Source organism: Dermacentor albipictus, chromosome 10, assembly GCF_038994185.2.
Source record: "Dermacentor albipictus isolate Rhodes 1998 colony chromosome 10, USDA_Dalb.pri_finalv2, whole genome shotgun sequence".
Taxonomy (NCBI): domain Eukaryota; kingdom Metazoa; phylum Arthropoda; class Arachnida; order Ixodida; family Ixodidae; genus Dermacentor; species Dermacentor albipictus.
This window is the reverse complement of record NC_091830.1, coordinates 52,332,511-52,348,570: the sequence shown is the minus strand read 5'-3', so window position 1 is coordinate 52,348,570 and position 16,060 is coordinate 52,332,511. Positions and strand designations below refer to the sequence as shown.

The following is a 16,060-nucleotide window of genomic DNA, read 5'->3' as shown; positions in this document are numbered from 1 at the left end:
GCCATGCTACCTCTGGCTGATAATAACCCGACCAGCGAACACACGGAAGAGTTCGTACAAAGAGCCGAAGAAGCACTCCAGCTTGCTCGGCAACGTATCCGGAGCCAACAGCATACCGACACCCTTCGCTACAACCAGGGTCGACGCGACGTCCACTACAACACCGGCGACTTCGTGTGGGTCTGGACGCCCATCCGTCGCCGTGGGCTCTCGGAAAAGTTGCTCCGTCGATATTTTAGTCCCTACAAGGTTACACGCCGCCTCAGTGACGTGACCTACGAAGTCGTCCCCTGCAGCTCTGATCCCGGTTCGCTCCATCGTCGTCCTCGCGCTGAAGTTGTTCATGTAGTGCGCATGAAACGCTACTATGCCCGTACGTGAACGCCGAGATGTACATGAGGAGCTCCATTTCTTGTCGCTGAAAGAACTTTTTCACTTGACCGAGATGGTCGCTTTTCGCATCCGGGGCAATTGATACAATGATGTGGGGCTCCCGCACCGCGTGACGGCACGCGCATATGTCGGCGCCATGAAATACGATGCAGCGCCTCAGCTGCACGTTTTTGTTCTGGCCCGCCAATAAAGAGAAGCGTCTATTTTGTACGACTCCGTCTTCAGTCTTCGTTACAATATCACAGAACAGAACATCAAATCAGAACAGTCTAGATCACATTCACCTCAATTTTCTTGAAATGTTATGGCAAGCCACTAAGCCACTTCCGTGCACGAATCACCAATGCATGCATCTGACTTCATATCCGGTGTGAATATTTAGCGCGGTTGCTTCGCAGATATTTATGGAAGAAGCATTGCAAGCAAAACGCCATTTAATAGACAAGGGGTATAAGGAGGGTATTATGCGACCCTTAAAACCGGGAGTTTTCCATCTTTTCTTCTCTCTTTGCTGTATTTTGGTTCATGGTACGTCGAAACCTACGGTAGGTCAGGCGAAAAGTGTGAATGAAAACCTAAATAACGCCCGGCTGGTCAGGCGGTTACGGGAGTCCGTTCTAAGGGGTTCATTTAAGCCAGACGTAATGTGAAGAACAATATGACTTTATTCTATAGAGCGTTTTTGTAAATTTTACAATTTCAATACAGTTACGTTGCTACGAAGGGGAAAGATGGCATCCGCCCTACTGGAGGACGAAGCTCGCAGGTCACTTAGCAACCTGGGTTGGTTTCCTTTGTAGCTTCGTGCTACAGCAAGGTGGACGACAATTTTCTCCCCTTTAATGAGCTTTTCTATAGCGTGACTCCACGGAACTGATCTGTCATGGTCAGTGCCCCAGTGCTTCGAGGTTTCAAATAATTTACCCTCTCTCTGCGGTCTGCTAGCCTCCCGGATAGCTCAGATGATAGCGCGACCGCCCGGGAAGGCGTTGGTCCCGGGATCGAACCTCAGACGAGGCGAATGTTTCTTCAGCTGTGAAGTTCTTTCTCTCGGAAATCTGTATACGTTTCATTTCTATGGATTCCATTTGTATATATAGCTTCGTGCTACAGTGGAATGGAGAACATTTTTTTTTCCTTTCATGAAATTTCATCCACCTTGCGGGATTCCGCAGAACTATTTTGGCAGCTATATTGTCACCATTCCTTAGTACACTGTTTTCTTCAGTATTTGTCATTTGCATTAAAAGCAAACACGACGAGCAGCATCGTTCCCAGCTTATTTTGCTATTTCAATTTTTTGCCTCAAAGCATGTTTTCCTGCCCTAACCTTCTATGCAAGTGCGTGCGCTGGGTATAAATCTCACATATAGGAACAATAATAAACAACAGAAGTTTCACTTACTATCCACGGCATGTTATCCTTGGAGGTTGGCTTGCCGTGGTGTATCCTTCCCCTTGGCCCCAATTTTCCACAACCTGCAATAGTCATATAACGTATGTGAAGACTAAATATAGTAGCTTTTTCGAGATAGAAGTATCGCTTCTCATGAACCGTTATGTTAGTGGTGGCGAACGCTAGAAGGCGCGTCAGACATGCTAAATGACGCACTAGTTAGTGACAATTATTGAAAATACTATTAGATAAGGTAAATAGCAAGAACGGACGTGTAATTCGTTTTGTTTACTTAGCTAAACAACCCCAGGATGCCAAAATTATTTCGGAGCACTACAAAACGACGTCTCACTGCTCCAGAGCTGTTTTGGAATGTTAAACCCTAAGAATGAATGAATCTTGTGCCGGTCTGCGCGTTATCAAGGACCGGCCAGTCGCGAAATACAGCAGCCAGCATCAAGTAGGTAGCAGCTATAGCAGCCAGCGCCCGCAAAGGGGTGGTAAAAGGCAAAACACTGCACGTAAAAGCAACAACAAGTATTTATTTATTTATTTATTTTTGAGTGCCTCCAATACCGCATCGAAGAGGTATTACGTGCAGGGTAGGTTTGAGCCAAACACGATCATCAGTTATGCGCCTGAAGTGAGCGGTATTAGTGCGTGTAAACGCCAACGGCTAGGAGGTCATTCCAGCGCATCGAGATACGAAGGAAAAAATAACTAAGGTTGACTGAAGTGCAGTCGTGACGCGGGTAAGTAATGGCTTTCAAATTACTTGCACGGTATTACGCGTGGTACGCTGGACGGATGATAGTTGCCAAGCTACCGGTTGTAGAACTTATGAAATAGACAAAGCCGTCGACATCTGCGTCTAGATTGTAACTTCTAGATACTAATGTGATAGCACTGAAGACGGCAATTCCTGCATTCAATTAATTTGTGCTTGATCAATGTTCCATATCGAGTAGTGTCTCTTCTGCAGAAAGATCATCAAGTGGCTCCCCAAACAATGCTCCCACGTTGCGAAAAATCAAACGCCCTGCATGCCCAAGACGTCTTGCGCACTTTGAAGCTTCAGTATGTCACTGAAGTGTATTGTCTCACATCCTAAATTGCCATAGGCTGGGATCCTAAGTGACTCCTGCGGGGCTCTGAACCGCTTGTTCAGCGATCAACTCCCTTTTTCTAAGTTAAGTTTTCAAGGTCGCCCATCGAATCTCATTTGAGGGAAGAGCACTGACGTTACAGTGAGCACTGCCGTACATCGGTATTTCAGGAAACGAGGCAGCTTATGCTCTGGTGGCTTGACCCATAACATCTCATGCAAGTTTGATGACACTCGACTGCCTCATATGCCGCGACTTACAACGCTCTCACCCGGATGAACGTGTCGCCAAGGGATCCTACTCTACACCAATCGGTGTCCATGCTTTCAACCCACCGCAACAGGTCCCTACTCCGAAAGTTACGCATTGGGTGCGTTGATGTAGCACACGGCCTTCACCGTCTATAATGTGCCCCGAGTCATTCCTGCCCAACTTGTGGACACTGCAGTGAAACGCTTGAGCACCTGCTGCTGAAATGCCCAGCGTTCAACAGTTGTTGGTGCGTGCAGCGGAGCACCTTCCACCAACTTAATATTGCTCGAACTGCACTCAATGGTTTATTGTTTGCGTAAGGTCGTGCTTTAACTCGTTGTCGGGCTCACAAAGTTGTACTAGAATTTATCTCAACCGCGGAACTGCACTCTGATCTATAGTGCTGGTGCTGTGCATGTGACCTGTTGTAATGTAACATTCTCTTTTTCTCGAGCGATAACTTTCTTTGGCTTTTTCCTCTGTCCCCTTTATCACAGGTCAGTCACTGGTAATTTATAGCCAACTTGGGACACTATATGTCGCTAGTTGTCATTAAAAATGAATTCAACAAATAAACAAAATTTTCCGATAATTCATTTCGAACGATGCTTCCTCGTTGGCAGCGATAAGAAATTCGCGGCACGTCTCTCATCTTACTGCTGTGGATGTGACACTTTATTCCACGTCAGCCACGCCATGTCTTGCCAATAAAAATGTTTTAACGCTGATTAAAGGTGCCGCTATCTCTACAAGGTCCACCAAGGTGGCCGAGGGTTGCGGTCATCAATGACTGCAGTGCGTCTCTTATCGTAATGCGCAGCACGTTATATACTCCTTGCAAAGACATCAACCAGGTTTGATCCTGCCGGGATTTTATTTACCTCTTTTTTAAGTGGGTGGGAATTGTGACCTTTACAAGAAACAATTGCTAGCCCACTTTTGTTTTTATCTATATGATGCTTATGTGAGTTCCCATAATGTAGGAATTCTCCACTGAGCATGACGCAAAGAACACTTGAAACGAGAAGGCTATGCAGGTGGTATTTGCAAGGCTTACGTCACCCTTACGAACTCGTAAGCCTGGTTCTACTGGCGCTGGAGTTGCAGAAAATTTACTGTGGGTTACATTCAATAAAAGAAATCCCAAATCATCATAATTACTTTCATCGTCTCGCTGCAGCAGACGCCGAAATATTATTCATTCTCTGCTTGATCGTATTTGTCGGTAAAGAAAACCGCCTATTTCGATGACGTTGTGAAATCACTATTGAAGAATAAAGGTCTCACTCACCGGCTTGGTTCAATTTAGTGTCCATTTTCTGCGGAGAGAGAAATAACGGTTCCATTGAATAGCAGCATTCTACATAATTAGCTTCAATGCGGAACCTATGCTCTAGTAATTAAAAAAAAACGAACCCCAACCTTAAACCTGGGCATATAATCTTGGCTCACCTAGTTTACCGGGTTGGTGACATCAACGCATTAGCGCCCGTCCTGTCGTCTTCTCTGTCTGTGTCCCTGTTATTCGCGCTAATCTTTTGATTAATGATGACACACCAACTAGCCCAGCTTTCTGCCTTGGTCCAACACCACTTAGATAGCACAAGGCCTGTTTACTCCGATCCATGACGTCACGCTTCTTGCCCCAAATTTTCATTGAGAAGGCTGGCATGATGAAAGCGGTGACATCAAAATCACTTTCGCCTACTCGGGAGCATCCCCATTAGATTCTATGGCAGTCGGGCCAGGTAACATGGCGTCACGGATCCGAGTGAAGAGGCCTTGTGCTGTCTAGGTGGTGTTGGTTGGGCACGACTGCTTGGCTGCTGGGTGTTGCATCGGTCACTATCTCGGTAAATATATTTGTGGACATGCATACACGCAAAGGTTATATGTGTGCCGAACAAAAATACCAGCGAACTGGCTTAAATACTCCTTGTGTGCTGACCAAGTATATGCGCAATTAACCGCTTTGCTAAAGCTTTGCTTCACATAACTTCTAGTGGGAGCGTTGTACCTGCATAATTCTTGACTGGTGGTTAATTATTAAGCTTAATTTTTTTTTGCTTCCCAACTTCCGTGAAGTCCGTTAATGCGAAATAAAATGTTATAATGTCGATTAGAAAAAAAGTATAATTACAATATTTTAAACATCCGACTGATATTCCTGGTGTTTAAAGTTTTTTAGGACTGGCTATTTTTCTACTAGTTGGGCTAATGCTGCAAATATTCTGGTTAGTTTAGGCAGATTGTGTCCACAAATTATATTTTCCTAAGCCTTCAATTCTCTATAGTAGTGATTTTGAATCTCTTCAATATTGCAGGAAGAACGTGAATGGGTTAATCGTTCAGTATTTCATTTTTATCATCCCCTTTAAATGTAACCATTACGGTTGCGCTATTCTTTCCGGTAGGAAGTCCGTCATTTGAATTGCAATATAAAGGTATTCACAATATATAGTGGTCTAATCTCGGCTACAAGGTTTCACGGACAAAGCTAAAGACAACCGTTAATGTGGAAGCGCGCAGATTTCAATTTCTAAGCTGTACTCAGTGCTCTTCTATTTTAAGTTAATCAAACGATTCAATAGCTGCATGATTGATAACGCTGCATCCCATGTCTTCTCAACAACTCAACATCCCTGCGTAGGAAAAATAACGCACCGACATATGAATCCGGTTATCATACCGGTTATCAAACACAAGATCACCTAAATCACAACGTTTCTTTCAATCAGCGCATAGTTCCGAAAACTACAAAACAGTTCAGTCATTGAGTACCCGGCGCCATCGCCGATTGGTCATCATGGTGCGTGCAATCTATGTTAAGCATACATTATTTTAGTCAAGTATGTACGAGTGCAATCCATATTAAGCATACATTACTGTAGTCAAGCATTTACGAGTAAAAACAACTTACGTTAGCAGTTACCGGAAGCGCCATGACAAAAATTACGAGAGCAACCTTTGTGAGATAATGTTGCGTATACCATGGTACGCAGTCGCTACGTAAGGAAGCCATGCCTTTCACGTTTCCCTCTTGTAGAGATCACGAAATCGGGATGTGTCCTAAGAAGACGACACATCGGCAGAGCATGCAGTTTTCAATGCTTCTTATGTGTCGTCACTACAGCCTATAAACCAGTAAGGCGAACCTAAAATGCAGACGTAGAAAGCAGGCTGTCAATGCCTGATAAATGTATGAAACTAGAAAGTTTCGCACAATGAACTTGCCGCCATGAATCTTCCTCGATCGCATGCCTTCATTTCTAAAGCTTTCCATTCAGTTACACGGACATGAGTCTGAAGCAAAAAAAGGGTAACTTTACCTGCCCTTCTGTATCCTGCGTGTCAGGCAGCTGCAGTTGCACTTCACGCTCAAGTGGAACTGCTCGCTAACGATATTCTCAGTTTGTCGTGCTGATGAACGAACGTGCTATTAGCCGTCGGACGTTTCTCGCGTGACACATGGTACTTGTTCTGAGCATCGGGTCCCGAGCTTTGGCGGAGGGTGCCGTTTCACGTTTGAAACGTGTGGCGCCTTTGTGTGCGCGCCTCAATCGATCCTATTGTGCGTGTCGACAATGGAACTTCGGCAATGTGTCCCATCATATACGCGAAGTTTTGTGCAAAAGTCGTCATATTGAAATGTACTACCTGTGCGTGAGTTTTGTGTCGAATTCCAAAGCCATAAACAAACACTTCGAATGCTATCTGCTAAAAATCGATAGCACAAATCACTGCAGTACCTTTCTTTTGAAGTGCGCCCGTAAGTCTCCGCGTAGAGTAACGCCCGTCGTAGCAAGATGTACGACGTACTCCGGAAGCTTCTCTCAAGGCACGCACGTCTGCAAAATTCTAAGAATACGTGCGTAAATTATTAGAACGTCGCGACAACATCACATATAGTCCGAAGATTTCATTGAACGTGATTTAGACGCTCTAGCAACATCAGATTGGAGGGGCTCTTATTACATTTCTGTCTTTGACTTTTTTTATTCAGCCCACTGTGGAGTTGCTTTATCGGCGCATTTGTTCTCGGTATTTCGAATCGTTCAGCTTGAATGGGATAAAAAAGTGCCAACTTACAGGACTTGACGATGCAGCTCCTAGTTTATGCAGACAATGATGAAGCATGTTAATTCTGTCGATTACGAGGGAGCCACGAAAACAGTGTGAAGTGTGATAAAAGTTCTGTGCACTAAGTGTAAGTGCTGCAAACAGGGCAAAGTGTCTTTGTGCATGCCATGGCGACCGCTTGTGGCTTTGCGCCCCTTCGCCTTCATGGACTCTGTCACGATTCCGACTAAGCATTTAGGAGCTTTGGTCAAAAATTACGGGGACATTGCACCGTGCCGGCAAGCTGAGGCTGAGATTGAACGGGTGGAATTGCTATACTATGTACGCTATTGCGAGAGCCAATTTTGTGCAAACTATTCGTAGTTATCAAATGTGCGTGGTCCCTAATATGCCGCAGTGCTACAAGGTAAGCACTAAGATGACGCAAGTATTCAAAATTTCAAATACAAATCTAATAATATTTGCTATTCGATACGTTACCGACACAAAAATTAAGTATTCGTTTTTGGCGAATATTCGCTCTGTTCGAATATAACAGATGACGCCTTCTGGAACCTTGAGGGAGAAAGACCGCTCGAGGCAAGTCAGGATTGTTTCAAATAATTCTGCGGCATGATAACCATTGATGGTTGCGTAGATGGTTGCGTAGTTACCTGAGCAAACACATGCAGCCCCTAACCTCCGTTCAATAATTCCCAGTCATTCCATAAGAATATTTCGCTTTTAGTCTGTTCATACGCAGGTACAATGTCTGTATTTGGCCTAGGTAACTTATTATTAGGTCAGTCTCGTCACGTTTATAACCTTTTAATACACTGTCCCATCCTGTTGTGTGAACCTTGGCTCCTTCGATGAATCCAATACTGTACGTGAGTCTAGCGAAGGGCTGTTTTTTGTTTTTGTTTCATTACTGTCGTTGTCTTGGTGCATCAGATAAGAGAATCAGTTGTTTCTTACTCACAAAGTACTCATTTGGCCGGAAGTACATGCAGGTGTAGACGATATTACGTGCACTTATCAAAAACTCTAGAAAACGTGTCCTTCGTTTTTTTTTTCTTTTTTTACCGGGCGGAGTGCACGCTTTGATTAAAAATCAGAAAAATGTTCGATCCGGTATTCGGCGCTCGTTTTTTGCGTGTATTCGCATTCGGTTCAATTAAAAAAATTTCCTGTTCGAACTTACTCCGTAAAATTACCATGCCAGAAAATTCGCCGCATTAGACAGGGCTTTAGCGGCTGACTACCACTGTTTCGTATACGTTTGAGGCCGGCGTGTTTCTCAGGTCAGAATCCTCCATCAACTTAATTGCTGCTTACACCAATGGTTCAGCGACCGACGCGAAGCTCTGTGCGACATAGACGCCGACACGTGCCCAGCAAGTAAAGGAACAGGCTTCTGCCCGTACAGTCACGGTCGTCTTAAGAGGAAGCTCTAGCTTCAGTCGAACTCCGAATTTCCATTGTCTAAAACGTGTAAGACGCAGAAATAATTCTATGAGACAATTCGAGTGAAATTTGTTGCTTTTCATTCATTCATTTAAATAACTTTATTGGGTCTCCTGCGATTTGGTGAGGTGGGCCTAGACCCTGCCTAGGTTTCGGCCAAAGGTTGTTGGCCGTTGGAGGTTTCGTCGGTTCGCTTCATGGCCCAGAGTTGACGCTGCAGGTTCGAGCTGAGCAACGCAGACTCCCAGCGCGCATGGAGCCTAACGCTGTTTGGGGCTACATCACCGTTATTGTGCATTATAGCCGTACATTCCCATAGGATATGCTCCCGGGCGGCTCTAGAGTCGCAATGTTGCATTTCGAAGGGAACGTTTAATTCTAGCAAACCTATAGGAAAGATAATTTTGATTTAAGACATCAAATTTATGACAAAACGTTGTCGAAAATCGGAATTATTATTATTTGTTTTGAACACATATACACAGTTAACACGAAAGGGAAAGTGAGGAGCAGGCTGGCAATTGCCACCGGAAGGGGCACAACGCGTGCTTACTCTCTGAAGGGAGGTGACGGCAACACAGAAATGGAAGATAGGAAGGAGGGGAGGAAAGAGGAAAAGAAGAGCAACAGGACAAATCTAAAGACTAAAGTAGAACACAGTACAGATCACAAACAGTAGGGCCGGTCACTAAAGTTCACGCTACTTCAGAATGTTGAATGTTCACGCTACAGATGTGAACCTAAGTTAACTCTAGAAAGGTAAGTAGGGCGCGATGGGCCTGATCCCGTTTGAACGCACAATCACTGGGGTATAAACATTCCTCGAGTGTCGCACACCGCAGGCCAAGGAGATGATAGTTTCTCACTGGGGACATGCGCTGCGCACTGAAAGAGGGACACTGAAATATAAGGTGCTGAAGTGTCTCGGAGCAGCCAGAAGACGTACACAATGGACTTGCCACACGTCCTTATCTGTATAAACGTTCGTGCACGTTCACGCAACCAACCCCCAGCTTGAGTAGTTGTGCTCTAGCGCGACGCCCTGTTTGCGACCCGCTATTCTGGATGCTGCTTGAGTAGGTGACGACGAATCAGCAGACGAACGTCATCAATCATGCACAAAATTTCTGGGCAGTCACAGTTGTCATGAGCGCAAGTTGAAGCGAGCTGATCAGCCTCTTCATTTCCAGCGATTCCTACGTGTGAAGGTATCCATTGAGCAACGAGAGATATCCCACGTGATGTCATTTTGCTCGCAGAGTCAGTAATGCTGCGCACAAGTCGACAATCAATCTCACTGCGTTGTAACCTGCTAAAGGCAGCACGGGAGTCCGTAAAGATGGCCACCTTCGATGTAGTTAACTTCTCTTGCACCTGTTTCAGTGCAACATTATTCGCTGCTAGCTCCGCAGTTGTTGACGAAGTTGGTATAGGTATTTGAAAAATATGCCGTACTTGAGTTGAAGGGCAGAAAAAAGCTGCAGAGGCGCCTTGACCGTCGTTGTGTACAGGTGCATGTGTGAACACTTGAAGAAAATCTGAAACTCTTCGAACATGTGAGACTGAGCCAATTAGAATATTGCCGAAACAGGCATATCAGACTTGTTGTGCATGTCAGGGATATGTGAGGTAAATGGGGAATACGCGTTCCGTGATATTTTTTGGATGCGGAGACGTATCTGAAGCAGCATGTTCAGCAATGGTAACGATATTCATAAATCATGCCACCATTTTTCACATTCGAGATAACGGGTGGTGCATGAGACGATCAAGGAGTGATTGACCATTCGATGCGTGGTGCAGACGCTCATTATGATACAGTGCTCTCTGGTCTGCCTCCAGCCTCAGTGGTAACTGATGCGCTTCAGTGAGTAATGCATTATTCATATTTAGAAGAGTGCCAAAAATCACGGACAAAGGAGGACACAAGACGAGCGCTGAGTTGAATACCAACTAGCCCGTGCAAAAACCTTGTTTCAGCATTACATGGCCTGCCCAGCTCCATTTTTTATGGTATTCTCAATAAAAACATCGGCTATCCCCATTTCCTCTCTAATATATACCGCTCTCTTCCTGTCTCTTAGCGTTACGCTTAGCATTTTTCGTTCCATGGTTCTTTTCGCGTTCTCGAGGTTCTTTCTGCGGATATCCAGATCGCCCATCCCCGACTACCTGCCCTAAGTAAATGTATTCCCTTAACACTACCAGTTCCTCGCTTCCTATCGTAAGCTGCTGTTCTCTTCCGATACTGGTAGACATTACTTTAGTTTTCTGTAGAATAATTCTTAGTCCCACCCTTCTGCTTTGCCTGTCCAGGTCAGTGAGCATACATTGCAATTGGTCCCCTGAGTTTCTAAGCAAGGCGATATCATCTGCAAATCACAAGCTACATAGGTAATCTCCATTACCTCTTATCCCGCATTCTTCCCAACCCAGGTCTCTGAATACCTCCTGCAAGGACGCTGTGAATAGCATTGGAGAGACTGCATGGCCCTGCCTGACGCCCTTGTTTATTGGGGATTTTGTTGCTTTCTTTATCGAGGACTACGGTGGCTGTGGAGCCACTATAGATATATTTCAGTATTTTTACATACCGGTCGTCTACACCCTTATTCCGTAAAGCCTGCATGACTGCTGTAGTTTCCACTGAATCAATCAAACGCTTTCTCGCAATCAATAAAAGCTATATATAAGGGTTGGAAATATTCCGCACATTTCTGATTGATAGTGTGAATATGGTCTATTGCTGAGTAGCCTTTCCGAAATCATGCATGCTCCTTTGGTTGACAGAAGACTAACGTGTTCCTGATTCTATTTGCAATTACCTTAGTAAATACTTTGTAAGCAACGGACAGTAAGCTGATCGGTCAATAATTTTTCAAGTCCTTGGCATCCCCTTTCTTATGGATCAAGATTATGTTGGCGTTCTTCCAACATTTCGGTGCGTTCGAGGTCATGAGGCATTGCGTATACAGGGTCACAGTTTTTCTAGAACAATCTGCCCACCATCCTTCAAAAAACCTGTCGTTACCTGATCCTCCCCAGCTGCCTTCCCCATTTGCATAGCTACCAAGACTTTCTTTACTTCTTCCGGCGTTACTTGTGGAATGTCAAACGTCTCTAGACAGTTCCCACTTCCATTATCGTCGTGGCTACCACTGGTACTGTATAAATATCTATAGCATTCCTCAGCCACTTGAACAATCTTATGCATACCAGTTGCAGCGTTGCAGAGTTGCAGCGGTGGCGTAGAGGTAGAACACCCGCCTCGCGTGCAAGAGGTCCGTGCCTCGAATCCCGGTGGCGGCAATTTTCCACAGGATTAAAAAAAAACCAGGTGTTGATAAAATTGCACAAACAGGCCTGGAGTGTGGCCTGATCCCGGTGACCAGAACCGGTAACGCACTCCCTCACCAGAGCAGCATTGGCCACCCTGGTGCAGTACTTGGTCACAACTTCCTATATGAACACGACAATCAAACCCCGGCCCTCAGTCCGCAGCAACTGCGAAATAACTGACCTTGGCGGCGCTCAGAACTGCGACGCAGCAGAGGGTGCTAAAGATCACTGGCTCCGGACAGGCCGCCATTGGAATATGAACCTGGCAACGTTTAACGCAAGAACGTTATCTAGTGAGGCGAGTCTAGCAGTGCTATTGGAGGAATTAGAGGGCAGTAAATGGGATATAGTAGGGCTCAGTGAAGTTAAGAGGCCAAAAGAAGCATATACAGTGTTAAAAAGTGGGCACGTCCTGTGCTACCGGGGCTTAGCGGAGAGAAGAGAACTAGGAGTCGGATTCCTGATTAATAAGAATATAGCTGGTAACATACAGGAATTCTATAGCAATACGAGAGGGTGGCAGGTCTTGTTGTGAAACTTAATCAAAGGTACAAAATGAAGATTGTACAGGTCTACGCCCCCACATCCAGTCATGATGACCAGGAAGTCGAAAGCTTCTATGAAGACGTGGAAGCGGCGATCGGTAGAGTGAAAACTAAATACACTATACTAATGGGCGGCTTTAATGCCAAGGTAGGCTAGAAGCAGGCTGGAGACAAGGCAGTGGGGGAGTATGGCATAGGAACTAGGAATAGCAGGGGAGAGTTATTAGTAGAGTTTGCGGAACAGAATATTATGAAGATAATGAATACCTTCTACCGCAAGCGGGATAGCCGAAAGTGGACGTGGAGGAGCCCGAATGGCGAGACTAGAAATGAAATAGACTTCATACTCTGCGCTAACCCTGGCATCATACAAGATGTGCACGTGCTCGGCAAGGTGCGCTACAGTGACCGCATGATGGTAAGAACTCGAATTAGCCTGGACCTGAGGAGGGAACGGTCGAAACTGGTACATAAGAAGCCGATTAATGAGTTAGCGGTAAGAGGGAAAATAGAGGAATTCCAGATCAAGCTACAGAAAAGGTATTCCGCTTTAACTCAGGAAGAGGACCTTAGTGTTGAAGCAATGAACGACAATCTTGTGGGCATCATTAAGGAGTGTGCAATGGAAGTCGGTGGTAACTCCGTTAGGCAGGATACCAGCAAACTATCGCAGGAGACGAAAGATCTGGTCAAGAAACCCCAATGTATGAAAGCTTCTAACCCTACAGCTAGAATAGAACTGGCAGAACCTTCAAAGTTAATCAACAAGCGTAAGACAGCTGACATAAGGAAGTATAATATGGATAGAATTGAACATGCTCTCAGCAACGGAGGAAGCCTAAAAACAGTGAAGAAGAAACTAGGAATTGGCAATAACCAGATGTATGCGTTAAGAGACAAAGCCGGCAATATCATTACTAATATGGATGAGATAGTTCAAGGGGCTGAGGAGTTCTATACAGATTTATACAGTACCAGTGGCACCCACGACGACAATGGAAGAGAAAATAGTCTAGAGAAATTCGAAATCCCAAAGGTAACGCCGGAAGAAGTAAAGAAAGCCTTGGGAGATATACAAAGGGGGAAGGCAGCTGGGAAGGATCAGGTAACAGCAGATTTGTTGAAGGATGGTGGACAGATTGTTCTAGAAAAACTGGCCAACCTGTATACGCAATGCCTCATGACCGCGAGCGCACCGAAATCTTGGAAGAACGCCAACATAAACTTAGTTCATAAAAAAGGGGACGTCAAAGACCTCAAAAATTACCGACCGATTAGCTTACTGTCCGTTGCCTACAAACTATTTACAAAGGTAATCGCAAATAGAATGAGTAACGCCTTAGACTTCTGTCAAGCAAACGACCAGGCAAGATTCCGTAAAGGCTACTCAACAATAGATCATATTCATGCTATAAATCAGGCGATAGAGAAATGTGCGGAATATAACCAACCCTTATATATAGCTTTCATTGATTACGACAAAGCGTTTGATTCTGTCAAAACCTCAGCAGTCATGGAGGCATTACGGAATCAGGGTGTAGACGAGCCGTATGTAAAAATACTGAGAGATATCTATAGCGGCTCCACAGCCACCATAGTCCTCCATAAAACAAGCAACAAAATCCCAATAAAGAAAGGCGTCAGGCAGGCAGATACGATCTCTCCAATGCTATTCACAGCGTGTTTACAGGAGGTATTCAGAGACCTGGATTGGGAAGAGTTGGGGATAAAAGTTAATGGAGAATAACTTAGTACCTTACGATTCGCTGATGATATATTGCCTTGCTTAGTAACTCAGGGTCCCAATTGCAATGCATGCTCACTGACCTGGAGAGGCAAAGCAGAAGAGTGGGTCTAAAAATTCATCTGCAGAAAACTAAAGTAATGTTTAACACTCTCGGAAGAGAACAGCAATTTACAATAGGCAGTGAGGCACTGGAAGTCGTAAGGTAATACATCTGCTTAGGGCAGGTAGTGACGGCGGATCCGGATCATGACACGGAAATAATCAGAAGGATAAGAATGGGCTGGGGTGCGTTTGGCAGGCATTCTCAGATCATGAACAGCAGGTTGCCATTATCCCTCAAGAGAAAAGTATATAATAGCTGTGTCTTACCAGTACTCACCTACGGGGCAGAAGCCTGGAGGCTTACGAAAAGGGTTCTACTCAAATTGAGGACGACGCAACGAGCTATGGAAAGAATGATAGGTGTAGCGTTAAGGGATAAGAAAAGAGCAGATTTGGTGAGGGAACAAACGCGAGTTAATGACATCCTAGTTGAAATAAAGAAAAAGAAATGGCATGGGCACGACATGTAATGAGGAGGGAAGATAACCGATGGTCATTAAGGGTTACGGACTGGATCCCATGGGAAGGGAAGCGTAACAGTGGGCGGCAGAAAGTTAGGTGGGCGGATGAGATTAAGAAGTTTGCAGGGACGGCATGGCCACAATTAGTACATGACCGGGGTTCTTGGAGAAGTATGGGAGAGGCCTTTGCGCTGCAGTGGGCGTAACCAGGCTGATGATGATGATGATGATGATGATGATGATGCATATCAGTAAGGATATTGGCGGTTTGTGTCTAAGCGCATACATCTGATTCTTGCCTAGTCCTATTGTCTCCTTCATTGCTTTTAGGCTTCCTCCGTTCCTGAGAGCATGCTCAACTCTATCCGTATTATACTTCGTTATGTCAGCCATCTTACGCTTGTTGACTAACATGGAAAGTTCTGCCAGTTCTATTCTAGCTGTAGGCTTACAGGCTTTCATACATTGGCGTTTCTTAATCAGATCTGTCGTCTCCTGCGATAGCTTACCGGTATCTTGTCTAACGAAGTTACCGCCGACTTCTTATGCCCACTCCTCAATGATGCCCATAACATCGTCGTTCATTGCTTCAACACTAAGGTCCTCATCCTGAGTTAATGCCGAATACTTCTTCTGTAGCTTCATCCAGAATTCCTCTATTTTCCCTCTTACCGGTAACTCATTGATCGGCGTCTTATATAGACGGGCCGGGAGCTCACTGGTGCTGTGGGCCTTTCGCTGTTATGCATTTTAACGCGATAGCGTTAAGGAGCTCGTGTCGCAGAAAAGCCGGTGTCGTCGGCGTCGGTGTCGGCGTCGGGTGTCGGCGTCGGTGTCGGCGTCGGTGTCAGCGTTTTGCGGCGTTGACCGTGAGCGATAAATCACGGCAGGCACTCCATAAATAAAAAGCAACTTCCAAGATGGTCTGCGTGGGAATCGAACCAGGGTCTCCGGAGTGTGAGACGGAGACGCTACCACTCAGCCACGATTTCGATGCTTCCAAAAGGTACAAACGCGCCTCTAGTGAATGCGGTGTTGCCTTCGAAACGAGCCGTGGAAAGTTATACTGTGGTGTATATAGGTAATTATGAACATGTAACTTACAGAAGTCGCAATTACACGAGTAGCGAAGTGCGTTTCGCTGCATTTCTTCTGCGCTTTCCGCACACGGAGAGCCATCTTGCGGCAAACAC

General features: G+C 45.3%; 1 protein-coding gene across 1 annotated transcript in view; it reads right to left on the bottom strand.

Annotated features, from left to right (window-relative positions):
• LOC135907652 (chymotrypsin-1-like) overlaps positions 1-6,279 on the bottom strand; it is a 79,706-nt gene extending 73,427 nt beyond the window's left edge. Inside the window, exons 1-3 of the mRNA XM_065439347.2 lie at positions 6,068-6,279; positions 4,439-4,466; positions 1,799-1,872 (exon numbers count right to left, since the gene is read on the bottom strand). Of these exons, the coding sequence (XP_065295419.1) occupies positions 1,799-1,872; positions 4,439-4,466; positions 6,068-6,169 (204 nt within the window). The 5' untranslated portion in view covers positions 6,170-6,279. The remainder of the gene's footprint in view (positions 1-1,798; positions 1,873-4,438; positions 4,467-6,067) is intronic.
• Positions 6,280-16,060: the final 9,781 nt, after the last annotated feature.